Raw genomic sequence first — 27,542 nt, forward strand, 5'->3', positions numbered from 1 at the left:
TTATAGCACAGTGAATGTTGTGATTGAGTTTATAGCACAGTGAATGTTGTGATTGAATTTATAGCACAGTGAATGTTGTGATTGAATTTATAGCACAGTGAATGTTGTGATTGAAGTTATAGCACAGTGAATGTTGTGATTGAATTTATAGCACAGTGAATGTTGAGATTGAATTTATAGCACAGTGAATGTTGTGATTGAATTTATAGCACAGTGAATGTTGTGATTGAATTTATAGCACAGTGAATGTTGTGATTGAATTTATAGCACAGTGAATGTTGTGATTGAGTTTATAGCACAGTGAATGTTGTGATTGAATTTATAGCACAGTGAATGTTGAGATTGAATTTATAGCACAGTGAATGTTGTGATTGAATTTATAGCACAGTGAATGTTGTGATTGAGTTTATAGCACAGTGAATGTTGTGATTGAATTTATAGCACAGTGAATGTTGTGCTCATTGTCATTCTTCTGAACACGGCCCGGCTCCCCCATCTCACTTCGTCCATCGCTCTGTAAATGAAGGTTTAGTCTGCACCTGGATTGGGCCTTTCCTTTATAAATACGTCCCTTAACCTAGAAAAGCGTGAGGTAATGGCTGGCAGCAAGCACTAAAATATTCAGGATGGGACTGGAGCTGCAGCAAAACCTTCAGTAAGCCTTGAAGAACACATTGGGGCTAATTTGCTAAAACTGAATTTGGTGCAGCTGTGCATTGCAGCCAATCAGCTTCTTCAATGAAGCTTTGACAATAAAACCTGGAAGCTGATTGGTTTCTATGCAGAGCTGCACCAGATTTTGCACTCTCCAGCTTTAGTAAATCAATCCCATTGCACATGTTAGGAAAGGCATCGCTCCCACCCACCATCTACGTCTGGCAGATGCAGAACATTCCAAACAGTCCTGAAGTGTCCCAAAAGTTCTGCTGGCTCCATGCACTTCCCCTAGCCATAGAGACGCACAAAGCAGGCTTGGCAGTAAGGCTTGCCATCTTGCTCACGGAAAGTGCCCTTATTGAGTTGCCGCAAACAAAAAGTACAGCTGAGGTGCTGAGGATGGAACTTTCTTCCCATTGCTGTCACACATCGACCAGTGATTGGCTGATCACATCCGGCACACAGCGATCCACGAGACGAGTGGTAATGAGTCTCACACAGAGGTAGGCCATCATTCTCAAAGAAACTTCCATTGAGGAATGGGGTGTGACAAACCTAAAGAGAACCAGAAAGAACATGAACACGGGTGGATATAATGCCCTGTATGACTCAATTATAAAACCAAACTAGAGGCACATTTATCCCACAGAACACGGCCAGGAGTGGAACTTCATGGACTTCAGAATACCCCAAAATGGCTGTCTGGCCATTCAGGTTTAGAGAGCCCACACCACCTCACATGCCCAGCATGCACCAGTCTGTGACCTCAGAAGGGGGCGGTGCCACCAGGTGACATAGTCAGGTGGCACTGTCCCTTGCCTATATAAGAAATGTCAAAGCGCAGAGCGGACATACAGCGGGAGGCCTCCCAGGAGGTAGAGCGTTGTTCTTTTTTTTTTCAGGTCGGTGATTGACAACGGATTTACATCGAGGGACACTTTTTTTTATTTTTTAAAAAAGAATTGGTTAAAAACTGTCTCTTGTGTTTATTACTTTGTGACCCTTTTTTGGTGAATAGGTAGGGGTGCTATGTACCCGATACCCATTCTCATGGGGGGGCCGGGATCTGGGGGCCCCTTTGTTAAAGGGGGCTTCCAGATTCCAGCAAGCCCCCCCTGCCCACAGACACTGATAACTACAGCCCAGGGTTGTCGGGAAGAGGCCCTTGTCTTCATAAACATGGAGACATTGTGCAGGGGGGGGCAAAGCCCCCCTGCCCTGAAGCACCCACCCCCTATGTTGAGGGCATGTGTCCTGGTATGGCTCAAGAGGGACTTTTCCCCCCACTTTCCTGACCTGCCAGGCTGCATGCCCAAATAAGGCAAAGGGAAAAAGAAAGAAACTTCACTCAAAATAAACTATAACAATCAGGCCCCTTTCACACAGGCGGACCGCTCAGATCCGGTTCCTGTAAGTTTTTTGGCGGATCTGAATGGACACCCCATGCATCTCTATGGGGCATCGGATGTCAGCATCAAATCCGTCAAATCTATTTTCCATCCGTCCAGTGGATCGGATAGGATCTGATGAGAACGGACCAATCTATATCCAATATATTGTGCATGAAATCAATGTAGGCTGTGTAAACTGAACCATAAGGAAGAAATTCCTTTCATTGCCGTGATAAACATCAGTGCGAATCTGAAAATGAAGAAAAAGCCCAACAACATGATATTCTAACACCATCCGCCACCAAAGTTGTGATGTGACCTCCACCAAATCAGGAATTCCTGCTTATCAGATTGATTGGACCTCTTGGGTGAGCGGTCATTACCACTTATAGCTTAACCCAGCCAGGGTCTCTTAACCCTTCAAGAGGGATGAGCGATTAGGGATGCAGTCTCCTTCCATGCAGCGATGGTCCAACTTCAGATCCTCTCACATAGTATCATACCCCAAAAATGTAATAGAAAACTCGCCATAGAATAAAATCACTTATAACTTTATTTCTGTAGCACCCTCCTAGGTAGGTGTTAGGAAAAGTATGTTTGTGGCCCTGTCTGCTTATCAGGGGGCAAACAAAAAAAAATGATATTGGGGGGCACACCCTGAAAACGCACAATTCTCTGGTTGGTGCTGCTAAAAGACCAATGTACAAATTGAACAATATAATAGCGCACACATACACAGAAAGAAATGGTTTTCAAAGTTTGCAAGGCTATTTAAAAACACCGGCTCTTATATATTAAATATGGGGATTTAGTTCCACCATATGGCCATATTGTGCTTAAGCCCACCACTGCGTCAAAGTACCCCATTTTCAGTGGGCCCTACACTATTCATAGAGAATACCACTCTCCCACACCAAAACCTCATCAGCATGGTCCACCTGTGAGCAGTTCCAGGAGGGGTCCCTTCATTGCAGTTTGAGCAGAGGAGTCTGCAGCCTGCAAACTTTTCCCATGACAGGAGTGAGTAATGCCCTATGGTTTTGAGAAGTGGGATTATCTTCTCTATGGATAGTGTAGGACCCACTGACAATGGGGTACTTTGACGTAGGGGTGGGCTTAAGCACAATATGGCCATATGGTGTGACTAAATCCCCATATTTAATATATAAGAGCCGGTATTTTTAAATAGCCTTGCAAACTTTGAAAACCATTTCTTTCTGTGTATGTGTGCGCTATTATATTGTTCAATTTGCTTATCAGGGGGGCCTGATCAGTTACTTAGGCTGTCATGTGTTTCCAGGTGTAGTCTGTTGAGTCTGGGGAGTCTCCCCACTGTATCCAATGAGGGCTCTTGTCGGACAGTGGAGGAAATCTGGCCAATAGCGCACCAGGGTTTATCGGTGTCCCAGTGGGCGGAGTTCACCGCAGTGCACCCTGGGATTGGGTATAAACCTGGCGGGAGCATGTGACAGAGCGTCTTGGGTGGGAAGCAGAGTCCCAGGAGGAGGCTGACGGCTGTCTCTCCTCCTGTCAGAGCGAGTGAAGGTGTCATGGGCAGTCGGCCTGAAGGACCGGAGGTTGAGCTGGGCTGCAGAGAGGGATCCAGAGTGTTGATGACCGAGTGGATCTGCTGGGCAGGAGTTTTCAGGAAAAACATTGTTGTGAGTACTCAATATCTGCCCAGGGGTCTGCCTAAGAAAGGGGGCCACTCCAGAAGGTCAAAGGGATCCAGGAGCCAGCTAACCAGTAGTTGTGGCATAGAAAGGGGGTACCAAGTGTTAAGCCCTGAAGATAAGGGAGTGAAAGGGGGCGCCAGTGTGGCCCCTTAAGTGTTCAGCAGTGCAGCAAAAGTGTACAAGTAGCTCAGGAAGGAGTACCTAACGCAGCTAAGAGAGGATTACCTTTAGTTGAAGCTCAGTTTTAAGAATAGTTCAGCGTTATCCGGCACCCAGCCAGCGTTAACCAGCGTCAAGTCAGCATTGGCGGGCATTCAGCCAGCGTCAAACAGTACTTCTTAAGTGTCTCCACCAAATTGTGCATAGTTGATTTAAAGGAGTATCCCACTCATCCCTTCTCCTATCCAAATTCCTAAATAAAACAAAAATCCAAAGATACTGGACTGGTCATTGTCTCAGTGCTCACACTTGGAGAACATGCTTAAATGTGCTGTTTGTTGTTAGCGGTAACCCAGGGGGACTCACATCCAGCAAAACGGCTGGGAATTGTGCTGCATTTGCTATATAAAATCTTTCACTTACAATTGTGCGGCATAAAACCGCATGTAAACAACAAGCCGGTCAGCTTATACACCCTCGCCCGTCCTTCCAGGATTACAATCCGCGGTGACGTCAGAACGCCGCTCAAGTGATTTTATACTATGGCGAGTTTTCTATTACATTTTTGGGGTATGATACTATGTGAGAGGATCTGAAGTTGGACCACCGCTGCATGGAAGGAGACTGCATCCCTAATCGCTCATCCCTCTTGAAGGGTTAAGAGACCCTGGCTGGGTTAAGCTATAAGTGGTAATGACCGCTCACCCAAGAGGTCCAATCGATCTGGTAAGCAGGCATTCCTGATTTGTTGGAGGTCACATCACAACTTTGGTGGCGGAGAGTGTTAGAATATCACGTGGAAGATTTTTGTTGGACTTTTTCTTCATTTTAAGATTCGCACTGATGTTTATCACGGCAATGAAAGGAATTTCTTCCTTATGGCTCAGTTTACACAGCCTACATTGATTTCATGCACAATATATTGGTTCACTGTCTTTGTAGCACAGCGCAACTTTATACTACACCCGGATAAGGGTCTGCTATGGATTTTGGGGGGGACCCCACACCATTTTTTTTTTTATATTTCAATAGCTGGGTGCCAGCAATTGTAACCGCGAGTCAGTTTAAATGGTATTTGACTTGTTTTTTTGTTTAGAAATGTCATTTTTCTGCAGCATGTTTTATGCATGTTACAGATGCGCCACTTTACAGGCACATTGAATTTTTCATTTTTATTGTTGCACTTTCAGCATAATTAAAATCACTGCTCCTGAAAAAACAATGTTTTTTTAAATTATTTTTTTAATTGATACATGTCCCCCAGGGCTGTACCTGGACCCCCATACCCCTTTTATGGCCAATTACTTGCATATAAGCCTTCAAAATGGGCACTTTTGATTTTTCCTGTTCGGATTCTATAGACTTCAATGGGGTTCACCGTTCGGTTAGAACATTTCCCCTGTTTGGGAGTACTGTTGCGAACCGAACATAGGGGTGTTCGACCCATCCCTACTTATATTATGGGATTCCTGCTTGTCTATAGGACTGTATCTCCATTCTACTGTCTGTCTAGGAGGGTTGAGGAGAGCCGACTACAGTCAGAGGAGATCCAGACGCTGCAGCAATATTGCCAATTCATCCAATAATTGTCCATCTGATCACAGGCCAAACAATAGACTGTGCTGCCTGATCAATAAAGGGTTGTCAGTTATTTACTAAGGATAAATACAGACAATGACTTTACATGATGACTGCACTGGCCAGAGCCTTGCTGTTCCTCTAATAAAGACACCAGACAGGCAGAACAGAAGACAGCATCATGCAAAGCCATATCAGTTCCTACACTCAGCTTTCCTACAATTGCTTCTCCTGCTATCCCCCAATATGGGAATTTGTCATAGGAGGCCACTACCACAGATGGTGAGACTCAGACCTGGCACACAACTGGGATCTGAAGTCTCTGGTGAGGTCTGCCCAGCAATAGATATATTACTTCAAGGTCTCAATCCATCACCACTTGGATGGAGAAATATTCCCAATAAATGATGTAGTCCCATTCCATTCTAAAACTCATCATGAAAGTCAGTTTTTAGAAGAGTTAGGAGGACACAACCCCAGCCGAAGGAGGTCAGACAATAGATAACCATTTACTGGGTTCTGATTCTGGACAGCCCATCCAGCAGAAATCAGAGGGTGAGACACTGGTAGCTGCCATTCACTGATGTACATAGTCCTTCTTGTACTCTACTATCTGTAATCTTGTACTTAGGGTCAGAGACATGATGATGGGAATAGATTGTGAGGTTTCGGGATACTCACATGACACACAAAGCACTGTGGATGCCATAATCCATTGAGAGCTGAGATGTAGCTTTCTTTCACTGGTTCAGAGCATCCAGCGCAAACTGCTCCGAACAGTCGGAAAAAATCGTCTGAACAGTAGGGTTCCCCTTCCTTCTCATGGAACCCTGTGTGGAAAAAGAGAGTCAATCACTGGAAATATTCTTTAATACAAAAGAACCATAAACTCAATAGGAGAGGGGTGCTGAGGGTCATTCTATGGGGATAAGGTGTTCTGTAGCCCTCACATCACCACATTGCAATTTGTCTCCAGGTCCCACAATCCCGATGGCTGTCAAAGAATGAGATGATTTTATGAACCTGTCAATAAAATGTAAATGTGATGAAACATGTTACAAGCCTATCTATAGCCAAAACTGGATTTTTGTCTTACCGTAAAATCCTTTTCTCTGATGTTCATTTGACGGATGGGTTAAGCTGCTCTTCCTAGGAGTAGGACACAAGGCAGAAAAGGGTTAACAAAGCTTAGCTACGCCCATGGGGCGGTCCCAGGTGGTATACTCCCACTTCCTACTCTAGAATCTCAGTTTTGTGTCAGAAGAATACATAACCCAATTCCAGAGAGGGGCGGGTGCTGTGTCTGCCAATGAACATCAGAGAAAAGGATTTTGAGGTAAGACAAAAATCCAGTTTTCTCTTTCGTTCCTTGCCGGACACAGTGTCATATCTTCATTGGACGGACACAGTGTCATATCTTCATTGGACGGACACAGTGTCATATCTTCATTGGACGGACACAGTGTCATATCTTCATTGGAAGGACACAGTGTCATATCTTCATTGGACGGACACAGTGTCATATCTTCATTGGAAGGACACAGTGTCGTATCTTCATTGGACGGACACAGTGTCATATCTTCATTGGACGGACACAGTGTCATATCTTCATTGGAAGGACACAGTGTCGTATCTTCATTGGAAGGACACAGTGTCGTATCTTCATTGGACAGACACAGTGTCGTATCTTCATTGGACGGACACAGTGTCATATCTTCATTGGACGGACACAGTGTCGTATCTTCATTGGAAGGACACAGTGTCATATCTTCATTGGACGGACACAGTGTCGTATCTTCATTGGAAGGACACAGTGTCATATCTTCATTGGACGGACACAGTGTCATATCTTCATTGGAAGGACACAGTGTCATATCTTCATTGGAAGGACACAGTGTCATATCTTCATTGGACGGACACAGTGTCATATCTTCATTGGACGGACACAGTGTCATATCTTCATTGGACGGACACAGTGTCGTATCTTCATTGGAGGGACACAGTGTCATATCTTCATTGGACGGACACAGTGTCGTATCTTCATTGGAAGGACACAGTGTCATATCTTCATTGGACGGACACAGTGTCGTATCTTCATTGGAAGGACACAGTGTCATATCTTCATTGGACGGACACAGTGTCATATCTTCATTGGAAGGACACAGTGTCATATCTTCATTGGAAGGACACAGTGTCATATCTTCATTGGAGGGACACAGTGTCATATCTTCATTGGACGGACACAGTGTCATATCTTCATTGGAAGGACACAGTGTCGTATCTTCATTGGACGGACACAGTGTCATATCTTCATTGGACGGACACAGTGTCATATCTTCATTGGAAGGACACAGTGTCGTATCTTCATTGGAAGGACACAGTGTCGTATCTTCATTGGACAGACACAGTGTCGTATCTTCATTGGACGGACACAGTGTCATATCTTCATTGGACGGACACAGTGTCGTATCTTCATTGGAAGGACACAGTGTCATATCTTCATTGGACGGACACAGTGTCGTATCTTCATTGGAAGGACACAGTGTCATATCTTCATTGGACGGACACAGTGTCATATCTTCATTGGAAGGACACAGTGTCATATCTTCATTGGAAGGACACAGTGTCATATCTTCATTGGAAGGACACAGTGTCATATCTTCATTGGAGGGACACAGTGTCATATCTTCATTGGAAGGACACAGTGTCATATCTTCATTGGACGGACACAGTGTCATATCTTCATTGGACGGACACAGTGTCATATCTTCATTGGACGGACACAGTGTCGTATCTTCATTGGACGGACACAGTGTCATATCTTCATTGGAAGGACACAGTGTCATATCTTCATTGGAAGGACACAGTGTCATATCTTCATTGGAAGGACACAGTGTCATATCTTCATTGGAAGGACACAGTGTCATATCTTCATTGGACGGACACAGTGTCATATCTTCATTGGACGGACACAGTGTCATATCTTCATTGGACGGACACAGTGTCGTATCTTCATTGGAGGGACACAGTGTCATATCTTCATTGGACGGACACAGTGTCGTATCTTCATTGGAAGGACACAGTGTCATATCTTCATTGGACGGACACAGTGTCGTATCTTCATTGGAAGGACACAGTGTCATATCTTCATTGGACGGACACAGTGTCATATCTTCATTGGACGGACACAGTGTCATATCTTCATTGGACGGACACAGTGTCGTATCTTCATTGGAGGGACACAGTGTCATATCTTCATTGGACGGACACAGTGTCGTATCTTCATTGGAAGGACACAGTGTCATATCTTCATTGGACGGACACAGTGTCGTATCTTCATTGGAAGGACACAGTGTCATATCTTCATTGGACGGACACAGTGTCATATCTTCATTGGAAGGACACAGTGTCATATCTTCATTGGAAGGACACAGTGTCATATCTTCATTGGAGGGACACAGTGTCATATCTTCATTGGACGGACACAGTGTCATATCTTCATTGGACGGACACAGTGTCATATCTTCATTGGAAGGACACAGTGTCATATCTTCATTGGAGGGACACAGGGTCATATCTTCATTGGACAGACACAGTGTCATATCTTCATTGGACGGACACAGTGTCATATCTTCATTGGAAGGACACAGTGTCATATCTTCATTGGACGGACACAGTGTCATATCTTCATTAGACGGACACAGTGTCATATCTTCATTGGAAGGACACAGTGTCATATCTTCATTGGATGGACACAGTGTCATATCTTCATTGGAAGGACACAGTGTCATATCTTCATTGGACGGACACAGTGTCATATCTTCATTGGACGGACACAGTGTCATATCTTCATTGGAAGGACACAGTGTCATATCTTCATTGGAAGGACACAGTGTCATATCTTCATTGGACGGACACAGTGTCATATCTTCATTGGACGGACACAGTGTCATATCTTCATTGGACGGACACAGTGTCATATCTTCATTGGACGGACACAGTGTCATATCTTCATTGGAAGGACACAGTGTCATATCTTCATTGGAAGGACACAGTGTCATATCTTCATTGGACGGACACAGTGTCATATCTTCATTGGAAGGACACAGTGTCATATCTTCATTGGACAGACACAGTGTCATATCTTCATTGGAAGGACACAGTGTCATATCTTCATTGGACGGACACAGTGTCATATCTTCATTGGACGGACACAGTGTCATATCTTCATTGGACGGACACAGTGTCATATCTTCATTGGAAGGACACAGTGTCATATCTTCATTGGACAGACACAGTGTCATATCTTCATTGGACGGACACAGTGTCATATCTTCATTGGAAGGACACAGTGTCATATCTTCATTGGAAGGACACAGTGTCATATCTTCATTGGACGGACACAGTGTCATATCTACATTGGAAGGACACAGTGTCATATCTTCATTGGAAGGACACAGTGTCATATCTTCATTGGAAGGACACAGTGTCATATCTTCATTGGAAGGACACAGTGTCATATCTTCATTGGACAGACACAGTGTCATATCTTCATTGGACGGACACAGTGTCATATCTACATTGGAAGGACACAGTGTCATATCTTCATTGGACGGACACAGTGTCATATCTACATTGGAAGGACACAGTGTCATATCTTCATTGGAAGGACATAGTGTCATATCTTCATTGGACGGACACAGTGTCATATCTTCATTGGACAGACACAGTGTCATATCTTCATTGGACGGACACAGTGTCATATCTTCATTGGAAGGACACAGTGTCATATCTTCATTGGAAGGACACAGTGTCATATCTTCATTGGACGGACACAGTGTCATATCTTCATTGGAAGGACACAGTGTCATATCTTCATTGGACGGACACAGTGTCATATCTACATTGGAAGGACACAGTGTCATATCTTCATTGGACGGACACAGTGTCATATCTACATTGGAAGGACACAGTGTCATATCTTCATTGGACGGACACAGTGTCATATCTTCATTGGAAGGACACAGTGTCATATCTTCATTGGAAGGACACAGTGTCATATCTTCATTGGACGGACACAGTGTCATATCTACATTGGAAGGACACAGTGTCATATCTTCATTGGACGGACACAGTGTCATATCTACATTGGAAGGACACAGTGTCATATCTTCATTGGACGGACACAGTGTCATATCTTCATTGGACGGATGGGACGTCCCAAAGCTGTATCAGCATGAGGGGTGGGAAAACACAACAATTCTCAACAGGGCTAAACTTAGCCAACCAGGTAAACCAGGAGCTCAACCATGAACAACTGAAGTTCACCTACCAGAAAAAAACACCCTCAAGAGGCAGAAGTCTCTGCCACAGCGGCCTTCAAAACCTTGCGGTCAAAAGCAGCATCTGCAGATACAAAAATATCCATTTTGTAAACCAACCAAGCAACAGCATAACAATGATCATTGGCACCAGTGAAAATGAAATCCACCTGGTGGATGGGGTTTGGATCTGACAGGGGAGTAGGATGGATTCCCAGATCAATGAGTGCTTTCTATTGCTTCTAGGTCAGGCAAAGGAGCCGTGCAAGGAGCATCTGATATCAGGAAGATGAGTGTGTGAAAATGGATAATGAATGAATAATAAATTGTTAATGATGAATATTGGATAATAAATGATAAATATTACATAGTGAATGATATCTGAAACATATTAAAAAAATAATAAGATGAATGAATAAATGGAATGAAAATATAACAGAGTAAAAATTAAAATAAAAAAAAATTAAAAAATAAAATAATGAGATGAAATGGAAGGAAAAAAAAATATTGGACTAAAAAAAAAAAATATATATATATAATGCCAAAATGTGAAAATATCTATACATAATAGAATGGGAGATCTAATATCATGGTATGAGGATATATCTATAAAGAGTGCATTCATTCTTATTGAATTTCTAGATCTCTTAATATGATTCTATAATTTCATTAAGTCCATTTGGAATAAGAATATTCAGCTGGTAAATCCAAAATGATTCCCTTTGGCATAAAAATGGCAAAAAGAAGAAAATGTTGATGCCCAATGTAGATCGGGATATGAAGATAAGTGTCCTTGATATCGATGGAGGCTAGAAAGTCCCCCTGATGAAGGGAAGCCACAACTGAGCAAATGGATTTCATTCAGAATTTTTGAACCCGCACAAAATGGTTCAGGGCCATGAGATCCAGGATAGGACGAACCTTCCCTTCCTGCCTGGGAACAGTAAAGAGGTTTGAATAAAACCCCTGAAAACGTTCCAACTCTTGAACATGGACTATTACCCCCTGTGACGGTGGAGCACCCTACAGGTAGGTGCTAGGTAAATGTATAGTGGGCCTTGTCTGCCTAACAGCAGGGTTGCGATTGTCTAGCTAGGGTGTCAGGGCTTCCAGATGTGCCTGCTGCTGAGGGGAGAAGTGTCCCCACTGGCTCCTGTGAGAGGCTTCTTATAGGGCAGTGTGGGAAACCCAATCCGGGGGACACATCCCAGCTTGTAACTACCCCAGAAGGCAGATTATGCTGCAAAGGATTCTGGGAGTGGGTATAAGTATGGAGAGAAGTGCGTGGCACGGTGTCTTTGGCGGGAGCAGAGTCCCAGGAGGGAGAGTGCGGCTATCTCTCGGGTGGATGTCTTGGGGTGTCGTCTGAGTGTCCAGAGAGAGTGCTGAGTTGAGCTGTGGGGATCCGGGTGCCGAGAGCCTGTGGAGAGAGAGAGAGGGGTCCAGTCCCAGGAAAGCATACATAGGTCGTGACTACTGCGGATTGCCCCTGGGGGTCTGCCTGAAGTTAAAGGGGACCACTCCGGAAGAGGTTCTGGGATCCAGTGTCAGCTAGCTGTAAAGGGGGTACATAGTCAGTGGACCCTGAAGAGTTCAAGGTTAAAGGGGGCACCAGAAGTTGGGCCATGAAGTGTACAGAGTGTGTCAGTTAAAGTTACAGCCATACAGGATTCTACATCATACTACCTCAACCAGTCAGGACGGGGAAAAGTATTCAGTGACTTTTACAATACAGCAGTGCCAAAGGTTTTACAGTTCTTAGTCCTGGATTTTCTGGACTACCAGTTGAGGATTCAGCACTTTTATAGTTCTACAGAGTGTTCTCAGAGTTAGTGAGCGTTGGCTGGCGCCGGGTGGCGTCAGGGAAGCGCCAACTGGCATTTTTCAAAAGCAAGGTCCTAAGTGTAATTAGTTGGAGCCCAAAGGAGTATCCCACTCTTTCCCTTCTCCCATCCCCTTTAATTCAATAAAAACCACAAACAAAGATGCCGGAGTTGTCGCTGCTTCAGTTCTCACACCCAGGGTCGCAGCTCACATGGGCTGGAGAGGTTTCTGGTACTGATGGCAGACCCACATCAGGCCATAGGCCTGGAAAACTTGCTACAACAACAAATCCTATAAGGCTCCTAGAAGGCCTTGAAGCCAATCCGCAGAGAGACGCAAATTGGAAGGGAAGAAGCCTGCCAGGGGCAAGGATCAAAACTCAATCTTGTAACCAAACTAAATCAACTCGAGTACCCATTTGTCTAGAATGAACAAGGTCCACGGGTCCGGAAAGAAACAAAGACGTCCCCCCACCTCTAGTATGGGTGGGGACGTCCCTTCAGGCAGAGGAGGGCTTATCTGCGAGACCGGAGGAGCCCACTTTGGACTTACCACCCCAGGGTCTCTTGGAACCCCCTGAGAAGGGTCGAGAGGGTTTAGACCCCTTGTCCTGCGACTCCGTGGGACGGAAGGGCTGCTTGTGAGCCGAAAAGACCGCACCACATTTGCGGCGAGACTCTCTGTTCTAAGTAACCTGTGGGAGCAAAGTACTCTTGCCTCCCCTGAGACCCTTAATGATCTCTTCAATGGAGGCTCCAAACAGACGGTCACCTACCAAGGGAAGATCTGTCAGAACCTTTTTGGAGGCCTGGTCCGCAGACCAGCATTTCAACCAGATCGTGCAGCACAAGGTTACCGCCTTCACCGACGCCCTGCAGGCTAATCTTCAAAGGGAATCTTCAAAGGGATATTCCCTAGCAAAACGCTTAGGTATCCGAGCTATGCATTTTGGGGACCCCCACTGACTAGCAACAATCTCGTAGAAATAGGCAGGAAAGGGAAACACTTTGGTCATTCTAGATGGCATGAGGGGTGCCAAATTGCACTGGAGTGGCCGATGCAGCATCCGCTGTGTCATCCATTTTTAAAGTTTCTCGCACTGACACAATCAGTGCTTCTACAAGCGCCTTTCATGCGTGGAGGTGGTGAAAGAAGAATCATCCTCACTGTGGGTCCGGCTCCACGACACCCTGATGCCGCAATGGGAACACAGTATAAGTTTTAACAATAACTGTGAATAAACCCCAGCAGCGCTGATGGCTGTGGAATCACAGGTCCCAGAACACTGCAATAGATCAAACCAGATAGGGAGATATCACCCCCAGGACTCACCACCACAAGTGTCTCCGCAGCAGAAGGGAGAGAGGAGAATAAGCGTCAATCAAATGCAGCACGCCATTCCAAAGAAGTAGGAACAGCTGTGCTGTCACCAAAGGCCGCCCGCCGCATACCGCACTATGCGGCTACTAGAAAATGGCCAATGCATCTGTGCAATAGACCGGTCCTCCGAAGCATGGCCGCCAGTCTCTGAGAAAATGGCCACACATGGAGCCCGGAAAAAACGCCAGCGCACCCAGATCGCTACAAATCAGGGAACTGCTAGGGACCCCCCCCCCCCCCATGACACACAACACTCTCCTGGCCGCACAGATACATGGGGACTAGCCGTTACACCCCACCTGTGCCGATCACCTCACCTCACTGAGGTGACTTGCCTATGGGGGTTGGGGGGGGGGGAGCCCTCCTTAGTGAAGATGAGCAAAGATTGGGGGAAGGCAGAGCATCACTGAGACCACCGACCCCGGGAGGATCCCGCATTAACCCCAAATTTCCCGAGGGAGAAAGGGGGGTTACTAACCATACCATCGGAAATTCAGCAGGGCTCACTCCAGGCAGGTCACCTCCTCATATCAGAGCAAGGGGTGCTGTGGGCCCGAGGAATGCTGCGACCAGGTTGTGTGCGTCCATGCAAGATGACCCATTCACAAGCCCATCCCTCCAGTTCCTCCAGTGGGATCATGTCATGGCCGACCTATCACGGAGCTGAGGCCTGCACGCACTCACTGGCCTGACTGGGACGACTGTAAGGATCTAGGATATCCAGTGCGTCGCCCAGTCCGCCATTTTATTGTAGTTCTCACAGGAACAAATAAAAGAAGAAAACAACAAAAGGAAAAAAACGAGTTTAAAAGACTGAAAAAATGCCAGGACCAGAGATCCCACCAGGGAGCGAGGTCCTTACTCCTGACTAGGCAGAAAAAACTGAGATCCTGGAGCAGGAAGTGGGAGTATACCTCCTGGGACCGCCCCATAGGCATAGATAATCTTTGTTAACCCTTTTCCGCCTAGTGTCCTACTCCTAGGAGGAGCAGCATAACCCATCTGTCAAATGAATATATGACGCGTGGGGAAGAGTGGGGAAGAATTAGAGCTCCTGTAAAGGTTTGTCTGCGGATCCCTTAGAAAGATTTTTATCCATTTCCTGTCCTAGGGATGGCCTTTTACCAGACAGGAAGTGCAGGGAACTCTCCATTAGTGACACAGATAGAAGGAAAAGTAGAGGGATGCTACAACCCAATTATATTGTTGTCTTTTCCCATCTCTTCCTGTCTGGTAAAAGGTTGTCCCCAGAGCAGAAAGTGTTGGCTAAAGAAAGGGACTTGTACTTCTGTATTGGCTGTGTGCTGATTTGTGGACATTGGGACTGCTGGGACTTGTAGTTCTGTATTGGCTGTGTGCTGATTTCTTGACATTGGGACTGCTGGGACTTGTACTTCTGTATTGTCTGTATTGGCTGTGTGCTGATTTGTGGACATTGGGACTGCTGGGACTTGTACTTCTGTTTTGGCTGTGTGCTGATTTGTGGACATTGGGACTGCTGGGACTTGTAGTTCTGTATTGGCTGTGTGCTGATTTGTGGACATTGGGACTGCTGGGACTTGTAGTTCTGTATTGGCTGTGTGCTGATTTCTTGACATTGGGACTGCTGGGACTTGTACTTCTGTATTGTCTGTATTGGCTGTGTGCTGATTTGTGGACATTGGGACTGCTGGGACTTGTAGTTCTGTATTGGCTGTGTGCTGATTTGTGGACATTGGGACTGCTGGGACTTGTAGTTTTTTATTGGCTGTGTGCTGATTTGTGGACATTGGGACTGCTGGGACTTGTAGTTTTTTATTGGCTGTGTGCTGATTTGTGGACATTGGGACTGCTGGGACTTGTAGTTCTGTATTGGCTGTGTGCTGATTTGTGGACATTGGGACTGCTGGGACTTGTAGTTTTTTATTGGCTGTGTGCTGATTTGTGGACATTGGGACTGCTGGGACTTGTAGTTCTGTATTGGCTGTGTGCTGATTTGTGGACATTGGGACTGCTGGGACTTGTAGTTTTTTATTGGCTGTGTGCTGATTTGTGGACATTGGGACTGCTGGGACTTGTAGTTCTGTATTGGCTGTGTGCTGATTTGTGGACATTGGGACTGCTGGGACTTGTAGTTTTTTTATTGGCTGTGTGCTGATTTTTGTAGACCCCTTTTCTGTTGAAGCTACTTGTTGTCAGAATCTGTGAGGACCTGAGACCACGTCTGTGCCTCCCGGATCTTCTCCTCTGCCTACCTTGACCTAGGAGCCCCTCCCAGAGCACTCGGTTCACCTTATCCTTCAGCCCTGCTACCGAGTAAACCTGACATGGTATCCTGCACTGTAAGATAATAGAGGCAGGGGTTGGGGGAGAGCATTGGAGGAGAAAGGTTTCTTCTAAACAGAGACACAGCAGCACAAGGGACTCATCACACTGAAGTTAAGTAATTAAGTAATGTCCCTTGTGTTTTTTGACTTAGGGTTCAAGGTAGATCTTAAAGTGAGTAACCTGATTACCCAGCTCCAAGCAAACACATCCCTCCATGTATTACTGGACTTCCCCCATCCATGGCTGTGGTAATGGAATGACATCTGTAAGTAATACCCCAGCAGTCATGGCTCTGCCATACGACGGAGAGAGACAACACATCCCTCCATACATTGCTGGATTTCCCCCAACCATGGCTGTGGTAATGGAATGACATCTGTAAGTAATACGTGTTCCCAGCAGTCATGGCTCTGCCATACGACGGAGAGAGACAACACATCCCTCCATACATTGCTGGACTTCCCCCAACCATGGCTGTGGTAATGGAATGACATCTGTAAGTAATACGTGTTCCCAGCAGTCATGGCTCTGCCATACGACGGAGAGAGACAACACATCCCTCCATACATTGCTGGACTTCCCCCAACCATGGCTGTGGTAATGGAATGACATCTGTAAGTAATACGTGTTCCCAGCAGTCATGGCTCTGCCATACGACGGAGAGAGACAACACATCCCTCCATACATTGCTGGATTTCCCCCAACCATGGCTGTGGTAATGGAATGACATCTGTAAGTAATACGTGTTCCCAGCAGTCATGGCTCTGCCATACGACGGAGAGAGACAACACATCCCTCCATACATTGCTGGATTTCCCCCAACCATGGCTGTGGTAATGGAATGTCATCTGTAAGTAATACGTGTTCCCAGCAGTCATGGCTCTGCCATACGACGGAGAGAGACAACACATCCCTCCATACATTGCTGGATTTCCCCCAACCATGGCTGTGGTAATGGAATGACATCTGTAAGTAATACGTGTTCCCAGCAGTCATGGCTCTGCCATACGACGGAGAGAGACAACACATCCCTCCATACATTGCTGGATTTCCCCCAACCATGGCTGTGGTAATGGAATGACATCTGTAAGTAATACGTGTTCCCAGCAGTCATGGCTCTGCCATACGACGGAGAGAGACAACACATCCCTCCATACATTGCTGGATTTCCCCCAACCATGGCTGTGGTAATAGAATGACATCTGTAAGTAATACGTGTTCCCAGCAGTCATGGCTCTGCCATACGATGGAGAGAGACAACACATCCCTCCATACATTGCTGAACTTCCCCCAACCATGGCTGTGGTAATGGAATGACATCTGTACGTAATACGTGTTCCCAGCAGTCATGGCTCTGCCATACGAGGGAGATAGACAGCATTACTGACTGTGACTGTTTTACTGAAGTTTGGTCAGGATTTGTTGTCACGTGTTCCTCCCCTCGCACCAGAATTTGTACACTCCTATAAATTACCTCTTCTGTTTAGCTGCAAGGGACCCAACATTACGATATCTGGGTTTACTCCTCAGAAAGAACTTTCTAGTTGACATATTTCCCTGGATCCACAACCAACCAACCAACTTTTTTTAAAGCTGGGTACACACTACGTAGCCCATAAACATGCTTTGAAATATGTCCAATTGAAGACAACTAATTACTGGAGAACAAATGTCAAACATATTAAAATATTAGTTTGTTATTGAATAGCCCACTTATTTCCCAAAATCACAAAAAGGACAAAGTGCATATCTAATGTAATAGCAAAAGAGCTTGCAGTCTAAATGCTCTAAGAGAAGACAGATACAGCAGTGAAGTGTAATGCTGGAACATTCTTAGGATTAGAGGATTAATGGTTGTCTTGCAGTAAATTAGTCTGTAGTCCTGTAGCTGGAACCTGAAGATGGAAAGGGAGTCCACAGTGAGCTCCTGGGATAGGTGTGAGAAAACAGCTACAACTGTGAAAGGTGTTGGGGAAAAGATAGGGAAGAGATGTTGGAGAGAGTGGAGGTAACCAGAAGAAAAGTGGCCTTTATTCCTCCTGTATTTGGAAGGAAGCAGTGAAGGAGAAGGCATAGAAGGGATGAGCAGATTGGATGTATTGCAGTAAATAGGATGAGGCTCTGGGAATAACACAAGCTTAAAAATACATGAGAAATAATATAAAGCTTTGACCTATCATAGTGTACCGAGACACTAACCATGGGCCACTTCTCTGATTCCTGATGAAAATTACAGAAATTTAGACAAAAACTTATTTATACAAATTACCTTCTTCTCCAATTTGTTTCCTACAAACTTTACAGCAAAAATGTTCAGGATGCCAGGTGCAGCCAAGAGCGGTCACCAAATTCTGAAAAGAAGAAATAAAAAGAGAAATCAGAATAATAAAAAAGTAAACTGTAGGAGATGCAAATAGAAATGAGAGATGAGAAAAACAAGAAGAGAGGAGGATGGGAGCGGAAAATGGAAAATGATGGCATATCAATGAGGAAAGAAAAAAGGAAAAGAGCAAAAATGAAAGTACAGGGAAGGGAGGACAATGGAGGGGAAATGACTGTGCAGAGGAATGGAGGGTCAAGGGGTCTGGAAAGAAGGAATAATGGGAAAGAAGGTTAGATATGAGAAAGAAATGTTAGTACAGAAAAGTAAAGGAAGAAAAACAGGTATAGTAATAAAGGTCTGTAAAAGAGGCAGGAATAATAGATGAGAGTGGTGGAGGAGGAATGGAGGGCAGGAATGATAGATGAGAGTGGTGGGGGAGGAATGGAGGGCAGGAATGACAGATGAGAGATATGGAGGAGGAATGGCAGGCAGAAATGACAGATGAGAGATATGGAGGAGGAATGGCAGGCAGAAATGATAGATGAGAGTGGTGGAGAAGGAATGGAGGGCAGGAAAGGTAGTAGAGGGAGGTGGAGGAGGAATGGAAGGCAGGAATGATAGATGAGAGTGGTAGGTTGGAATGGAAGGCAGGAATGATAGATGAGAGTGGTGGAGAAGGAATGGAGGGCAGGAAAGGTAGTAGAGGGAGGTGGAGGAGGAATGGAAGGCAGGAATGATAGATGAGAGTGGTAGGTTGGAATGGAAGGCAGGAATGATAGATGAGAGTGGTAGGTTGGAATGGAAGGCAGGAATGATAGATGAGAGTGGTGGAGAAGGAATGGAGGGCAGGAAAGGTAGTAGAGGGAGGTGGAGGAGGAATGGAAGGCAGGAATGATAGATGAGAGTGGTAGGTTGGAATGGAAGGCAGGAATGATAGATGAGAGTGGTGGGGGAGGAATGGAGGGCAGGAATGATAGATGAGAGTGGTGGAGAAGGAATGGAGGGCAGAAAAGGTAGTAGAGGGAGGTGGAGGAGGAATGGAAGGCAGGAATGATAGATGAGAGATATGGAGGAGGAATGGCAGGCAGGAATGATAGATGAGAGTTATAGGTTGGAATGGAAGGCAGGAATTAGAGATGATAGAGGTGGAGAAGGAATGGAGGGCAGAAAAGGTAGTAGAGGGAGGTGGAGGAGGAATGGAAAGCAGGAATGATAGATGAGAATGGTGGGGGAGGAATGGAGGGCAGGAATGATAGATGAGAGTGGTGGAGAAGGAATGGAGGGCAGAAAAGGTAGTAGAGGGAGGTGGAGAAGGAATGGAAGGCAGGAATAATAGATGAGAGTGGTGGGGGAGGAATGGAGGGCAGGAAAGTAGTAGAGAGAGGTGGAGGAGGAATGGAAGGCAGGAAAGGTAGTAGAGAGTGGTGGAGGAGGAATGGAAGGCAGGAAAGTAGTAGAGAGAGGTGGAGAAGCAATGGAAGGCAGGAATGATAGATGAGAGTAGTGGGGGAGGAATGGAGGGCAGGAAAGGTAGTAGAGAGTGGTGGAGGAGGAATGGAAGGCAGGAAAGTAGTAGAGAGAGGTGGAGAAGCAATTGTTGTGGAAATTTTGATAGATATTTCTTTAGTTAAATAGTCATAATGTCTCCCAGTGTCGGTTTTACCGATAATCGCTGTTCACAGTGATTATTGCTTTAACTGTCGTTGCAGGAAAGACTTGTTAGTGATAAGATGGCAGCCATTTCTGCTCATCTCTGCACATGGCTGTGTTTCTACATAAGCACTGCCCATTGTACTTTCTGTGATTGGTGGTTGTGAAGCCACTCCCTGTAACTCCCTTTTGTTCACTTGCTGTAAATAAACCAAGCCCTGCCCTGAGACTCACACAGAGGACACAGAAGACACAGGAAGCTCACACACACACACACAGACACAAGCTCACACAGCCATCCATCCATGCAGACACACAGAAACTCTTACCCACAAACACTTGCTCTTACCCACACACACACACACATGCACACACATAGATATCCGGAGAGAGACCTGGCAGATGGCATCGAAATGACCCAGCGTGTCTGTTCCTTTTTTTGTCGCCGAGCGCTTGGTAAACCGTTATGCAAAAGAGCGGTACAATTGTACTTTTCAGTACAAGCTATTAATGGAGCTTGGTGCGTAATAATCTTGAGCGCACTGAAGCGGGTTTCTATGCTCCAAGCCCTATTCATTTTCACGACAGTATGGCGAGCAAGGTAGCCCTAACAGTTCCTAGCGTTCTCAGCGGAAAACAGGAGGGAAGTGAGTCAGGTTTGCTACAACAAAGGCCGGCCATGTGGAAAGACACTTCATTTCAGTTTTTGAAAATTTGTAGTTTTAAACCAAGGCTTACTTTCTTTGTCCGCTGTGGAAGCTAGAAACAAAGCTTAGCAAAAGAACCTTTTCATTTGCAGCGTTCACTCTTTTGTATAACGATGGGGTGTTTAGTATTAATATTTGTGGCTGGGGATCAGGTCTAATAATTGGGGGAGAAACCTGTATACAAGGTTCCCAGTTAATACATCCTGGGGTTGTTATATATATGTGTTAAATATTGCCTTGTAACATCTCTGTTGTGATATCAGCTTCGTTCGATGGGATAACAATATATTATCGATCGATGTTGGTTTGGGCGGCAGATTGGTTGGTGTGTGTGCTGGATTGGTTTCTGGCGGGAACTCGTTTATTAGTGAAACTGGTTTTTGCTTTGGACTCTGATGTTTGAATTGAGCATAGAGCAGACGGTTTTGGACTAAGTTTCTGTTTTAAGTAGCAGATTGTGCTGTGCAGCCTAAAATCAGCATTCCATGAAGATAGCTATTGTCTCTGAATACAGCTGATCGTAAATCCTGTTTTTCTTGTCTTTTGTATATCTTTGTTGTTGTGTACGAAGTACCACATGGTTGCTCAAACTCTTTTGTGTGGACCATGTGCTTGGCAGCCATTTTGTAACATGATGCTATTTCCTTTGTGTGGCAGCCACTCTTTTTTGGACTCCACATTACCATTTTGTTAAATGATGTTAAGACCCATGTGGCTGAAATGCTATTTTGAGCTTTAACAAACATTTTTCTCCGACTTGCGGCGCGACCTGCACTTTGAGAATCTTGAGGGGGAACTCCACGCCAAAAATGGGAAAAAAACTGCGTGGGGGTCCCCCCCAGGTTCCAAACCAGGCCCTTCGGGTCCGGTATGGAATTTGAGAGTAGCCCCACGCCGAAAAAACGGCGTGGGGTCCCCCCCAAAATACATACCAGACCCTTATCCGAGCATGCAGCCCGGCAGGCCAGGAAAGGGGAGGGGACAAGCGAGCGGCCCTACCCCCCCTGGACCACACCAGGCCACATGCCCTCAACATGGGGGGGTGTTGGTGCTTTGGGGCAGGGGGAGCTCTGCACCTCCCACCTCAAAGCACCTTGCCCCTATGTTGATGAGGACAAGGGCCTCATCCCCACAACCCTGGCCGGTGGTTGTGGGGGTCTGCGGGCAGGGGGCTCATCGGAATCTGGAAGCCCCCTTTAACAAGGTGGCCCCCCAGATCCCGGACCCCCTCCCTATGTGAATGGGTATGGGGTACACTGTACCCCTACTCATTCACCACATAAAATGCAGTGTATGGAAATAACGACAGGAGACGTTTTGTAAAGTTTATTAAAAATCTTCATCCGGCTCTTCTTGTTTTTTTGGGAGTCAACCAGAGCCTGGATTGTACTTTCCTCAGCAGCTGTCATTTTTACATTCTCAGCTGATGGGGTGGGTGCAGTCCTAGCAAAGGGAGCTCCAAAAGGTCCATCATAGGGTTCGGGAGTCTCTCCTGGACCCTGACACGATAACCGGTGTACATTCTGTCCAACCAGGTGACTGAGTCTTTGTGAGGAAACGTCAAGGGACGGGATTGGAGCGGAGGAATTACCAGGTTCAGCTGACAACGCCGACTTCCTTGAGGTTCTGGATCCATGCCAACCACTGCAAAAAGCTGCTCAACTCCATCCAAGAATGATAATGAGGAGTATCGTTTTTATTTACATATTTAGCAAGGGTGTTTTAGCAAGGGCAATGCATTTTCAGCTGGCCAAGACGGTAAACAGGTCTAATGGCTGGGTGTGCTCCAAACTCCCACCTAGATATTACACCCAAGCAATGGCAGACGTTCGTATCATCATGAAGACAACCAAGATATACTTGTCCACAGAATTTAATGACACATTCCTAGAGGGTAACATCAGTTATAGTTTTAATGTTAGCTCTGGCTCCTGTTCTTTTCTGGTCAATAAAATTTGGGTGTCGGGACAATCAGGTAGTCCACGGCTGGGCTTTAACTTTAGTTTTGGCACCGGAACTAGATTTGTAGGATCTACAACCTGTAAGACAGGTATAGCAGTCATCTCACCAATGAAACTCCAGGTGTTTTTAGTGTAGGAGAAAATGGTACTAGATTTTCTTTTAGCTTCCAAGGGGGGTTTCTGTAGGGGAAGACTGCTGTTCCGGCATAGCAATAGCAGTGATAAGGTCCAAGCCCATATGGATAAGGTAACTTCATTGCAAGGCAGAACCAGAGCTATAGCTAATGAGGGTTGGAATCCTTTTAATGCTTTGGGAGGTTCTGGGGATTTTTTTGTTCTCCATTGGATCTTGGTTGAAGGAAATAGAAGTATATATACTTATGTTGTTCTTATTTCTATTCCTCCTATATGGTCCTGTTTTCTGGTCAACCGAGTCACCAAAGCCCGAGCAGATGACCTCGTCCTGATTGCTGAGACGAGACGCCCCAAGATTCCGCCCCTGCATCCGACGCCAAGGACTCCAGCCTGACCGCTGGTCAACGCATCCCATCATCTCATGCCCTCCCTCTGAAGTCATCTCCCGAAGAGCGGAACCCAAGTGTCGTTTCCTTTCGATGGATTGTTTTTACCCGTTATCTTTTTCTTTTTTATAAACTTTTTGAAATGGATTGTTTTATCGTGAGAAGAACTGTTCTGTTTATTTGGAAGAAGAAGAAGAAGATTCATCAAGGGACACATGGGAGCATATGACAAAGAGGAGGGACTGTTGTGGAAATTTTGATAGACATTTCTTTAGTTAAATAGTCATAATGTCTCCCAGTGTCGGTTTTACTGATAATCGCTGTTCACAGTGATTATTGCATTAACTGTCGTTGCAGGAAAGACTTGTTAGTGATAAGATGGCAGCCATTTCTGCTCATCTCTACACATGGCTGTGTTTCTACATAAGCACTGCCCATTGTACTTTCTGTGATTGGTGGTTGTGAAGTTGTGTAACTCCCTTTTGTTCACTTGCTGTAAATAAACCAAGCCCTGCCCTGAGACTCACACAGAGGACACAGAAGACACATAAGACACAGGAAGCTCACATACACATGCTCACACAGCCATCCATCCATGCAGACACACAGAAACTCTTACCCACAAACACTTGCTCTTACCCACACACACACACACACACATACATATCCGGAGAGAGACCTGGCAGATGGCATCGAAATGACCCAGAGTGTCTGTTCCTTTTTTTGTCGCCGAGCGCTTGGTAAATCGTTATGCAAAAGAGCAGTACAATTGTACTTTTCAGTACAAGCTATTAATGGAGCTTGGTGCGTAATAATTTTGAGCGCACTGAAGCGGGTTTCTATGCTCCAAGCCCTATTAATTTCCACGACACAATGGAAGGCAGGAATGATAGATGAGAGTAGTGGGGGAGGAATGAAGGGTAGGAATGAGAGATGAGAGATATGGAGAAGGATTGGAAGGAAGGAAAGGTAGTAGAGGGAGGTGGAGGAGGAATGGAAGGCAGGAATTATAGATGAGAGTGGTGGGGGAGGAATGGAAGGCAGGAATTACAGTAGTGGGAAGTACAAGGGGTATATAGAAAAGAAGAGATGGAGGTATAAAGTATGAAATGTTGGAATCATAATAGTGAGAAAGTAAATGAAATGCGATGATAGAAAATAGAATAATGAGTTCCACACAGGAAATACCCCTGAGGAAGACACGTGACCCTGTGTCGATGCGCGTAGGGGAGAGGCCAGGACGGTGAGGACACCAAGGAACCAGCGTGGAGCTGGAGGCTAGGACATGTCTGTAAGGGCTCTTTCACACAGTCTGCCTCCGTAGGCGGATCCATGCTGCTCAGCAGGGGATGGTAAACACAGATTCCCCCGATGAGCAGGCAGGTGACATCTCTCTCTCCACTCTGTGTGCGGAGATGTCAGAGCCCCATGCATCTCTATGGGGGAATCGGATGAGAGTGGACCACCTGTCCGCTCTCATCCGATCCGATCCCCTGGATTTCACGGACAGGATTGGATGCGGATGGCAGCGGGCATCAGCGGACATGTCTGCTGACATCTGCTGGCCCATAGGGATGCATGGGGGATCGCTCGTGTGAAAGGGGCCTAAGGCTGCTGCTTAGACTTCTCATGCTGGATTTCCCCAACAACGATCTACCTTCAGCTTGTTAATACTTGTGATAGCTTGGTGTGCTGGTGGCACCATGAAGGAGTGAGTACCTTGTGTTTTGTTTTATTAAATACATTTTTTTAAAAAGGATATAAGCACTATTTGTCTTCTTATATCTTTTATTCATGATGTCTGGATACTATAATCCCCTATGAGAAAAACCTAAAGGAGGTTGGAGAAGCTGGATGTAGCCACTTGTTAATACGCGGTTTTAGATCCCGCCTAATTGCGGTGGTCACATTACCCCAGGTGAGAATATTCCTGGTGGGGGAGGGGGGGCACATCATTGCTTAGTGCACGGAGAAGGAGTTGCACGGCGGATCAAGCACTGTGGTTTTGATTATTATGTTGGAAGAATTTATTTACACTTGCATGGACAATTTTGTTCATATATGGTGATTGCACTTATTGCACACAGTATAACAAATGTTAATTTGCACAATATGTAATTTTTGCATCATTTTATTAGACAATTATATATATTTTTTTGTCGTTCCTAGCACTTGTCAGTGTGGCATTTCTATAAATTGATTAAGTTAGCACATGAGTGGGATTGTAACCAATGCCAGCAGCTTAGTCCACTGGATTTTTTAGATTGCGCGGTCGTGCGACGCTGTACCCAATAAAATTGATGTCCTTTTTTTTCCCACAAATAGAGATTTCTTTTGGTGGTATTTGATCGCCTGCGCAATTTTTATTTTTTGCGCTATAAACAAAAGAAGAGCAACAATTCTGAAAAAAGAAAAAACAATAATTTTTCACATTCTGCTATATGAAATTCTCAAAAAAAAATTAAAAATCCAATATTTTTTTAAAATTTTAGGCCAATTTGTTTTCTGCTACATATTTTTGGTAAAAATCGCAATAAGCGTATTTTGATTGGTTTGCGCAAAAGTTATTGCGTCTACTAACTACGGGAAAGATTTATGTCATTTTATGTCACTAACTATGTAGATCGCCTACATAGTTAGTGAGGTTGAAAAAAGACATCAGTCCATCCAGTTCAACCTATGATGTGTGTGTGTTTGATGTTAACCGTACATTGTATACCCCTGTATGTTGTATATTGTATACCCCCTGTATGTTGTACATTGTATACCCCTGTATGTTGTATATTGTATACCCCCTGTATGTTGTACATTGTATACCCCTGTATGTTGTACATTGTATACCCCTGTATGTTGTACATTGTATACCCCCTGTATGTTGTACATTGTATACCCCTGTATGTTGTATATTGTATACCCCCTGTATGTTGTACATTGTATACCCCCTGTATGTTGTACATTGTATACCCCTGTATGTTGTACATTGTATACCCCTGTATGTTGTACATTGTATACCCCTGTATGTTGTACATTGTATACCCCTGTATGTTGTACATTGTATACCCCTGTATGTTGTGTATGTTGTACATTGTATACCCCTGTATGTTGTACATTGTATACCCCTGTATGTTGTACATTGTATACCCCTGTATGTTGTGTATGTTGTACATTGTATACCCCTGTATGTTGTACATTGTATACCCCTGTATGTTGTACATTGTATACTCCCTGTATGTTGTACATTGTATACCCCCTGTATGTTGTACATTGTATACCCCTGTATGTTGTACATTGTATACCCCTGTATGTTGTACATTGTATACCCCTGTATGTTGTACATTGTATACCCCTGTATGTTGTACATTGTATACCCCTGTATGTTGTGTATGTTGTACATTGTATACCCCTGTATGTTGTACATTGTATACCCCTGTATGTTGTGTATGTTGTACATTGTATACCCCCTGTATGTTGTACATTGTATACCCCTGTATGTTGTACATTGTATACCCCTGTATGTTGTACATTGTATACCCCTGTATGTTGTGTATGTTGTACATTGTATACCCCTGTATGTTGTACATTGTATACCCCTGTATGTTGTGTATGTTGTACATTGTATACCCCCTGTATGTTGTACATTGTATACCCCTGTATGTTGTACATTGTATACCCCTGTATGTTGTACATTGTATACCCCTGTATGTTGTACATTGTATACCCCTGTATGTTGTACATTGTATACCCCCTGTATGTTGTACATTGTATACCCCTGTATGTTGTACATTGTATACCCCTGTATGTTGTACATTGTATACCCCTGTATGTTGTACATTGTATACCCCTGTATGTTGTACATTGTATACTCCTGTATGTTGTACATTGTATACCCCTGTATGTTGTACATTGTATACCCCTGTATGTTGTACATTGTATACCCCTGTATGTTGTACATTGTATACTCCTGTATGTTGTACATTGTATACCCCTGTATGTTGTACATTGTATACCCCTATATGTTGTACATTGTATACTCCTGTATGTTGTACATTGTATACCCCCTGTATGTTGTACATTGTATACCCCTGTA

General features: G+C 44.9%; 1 protein-coding gene across 2 annotated transcripts in view; it reads right to left on the minus strand.

Moving 5' to 3' along the window:
* Window positions 1-707: 707 nt before the first annotated feature.
* Window positions 708-27,542, minus strand: part of LOC309558772 (transforming growth factor beta-1-induced transcript 1 protein-like) — a 202,228-nt gene continuing 175,393 nt past the window's right edge. For both annotated transcript variants that reach the window (XM_082261821.1, XM_082261820.1), the window contains 3 exons: window positions 18,563-18,644; window positions 6,143-6,291; window positions 708-1,212 (listed from right to left, as the gene is read on the minus strand). In XM_082261821.1, the coding sequence (XP_082117947.1) occupies window positions 946-1,212; window positions 6,143-6,291; window positions 18,563-18,644 (498 nt within the window). In that variant the 3' untranslated portion in view covers window positions 708-945. The remainder of the gene's footprint in view (window positions 1,213-6,142; window positions 6,292-18,562; window positions 18,645-27,542) is intronic.

This window comes from Pelophylax lessonae (genome assembly GCF_965119305.1).
Source record: "Pelophylax lessonae genome assembly, chromosome: 6".
NCBI lineage: Eukaryota > Metazoa > Chordata > Amphibia > Anura > Ranidae > Pelophylax > Pelophylax lessonae.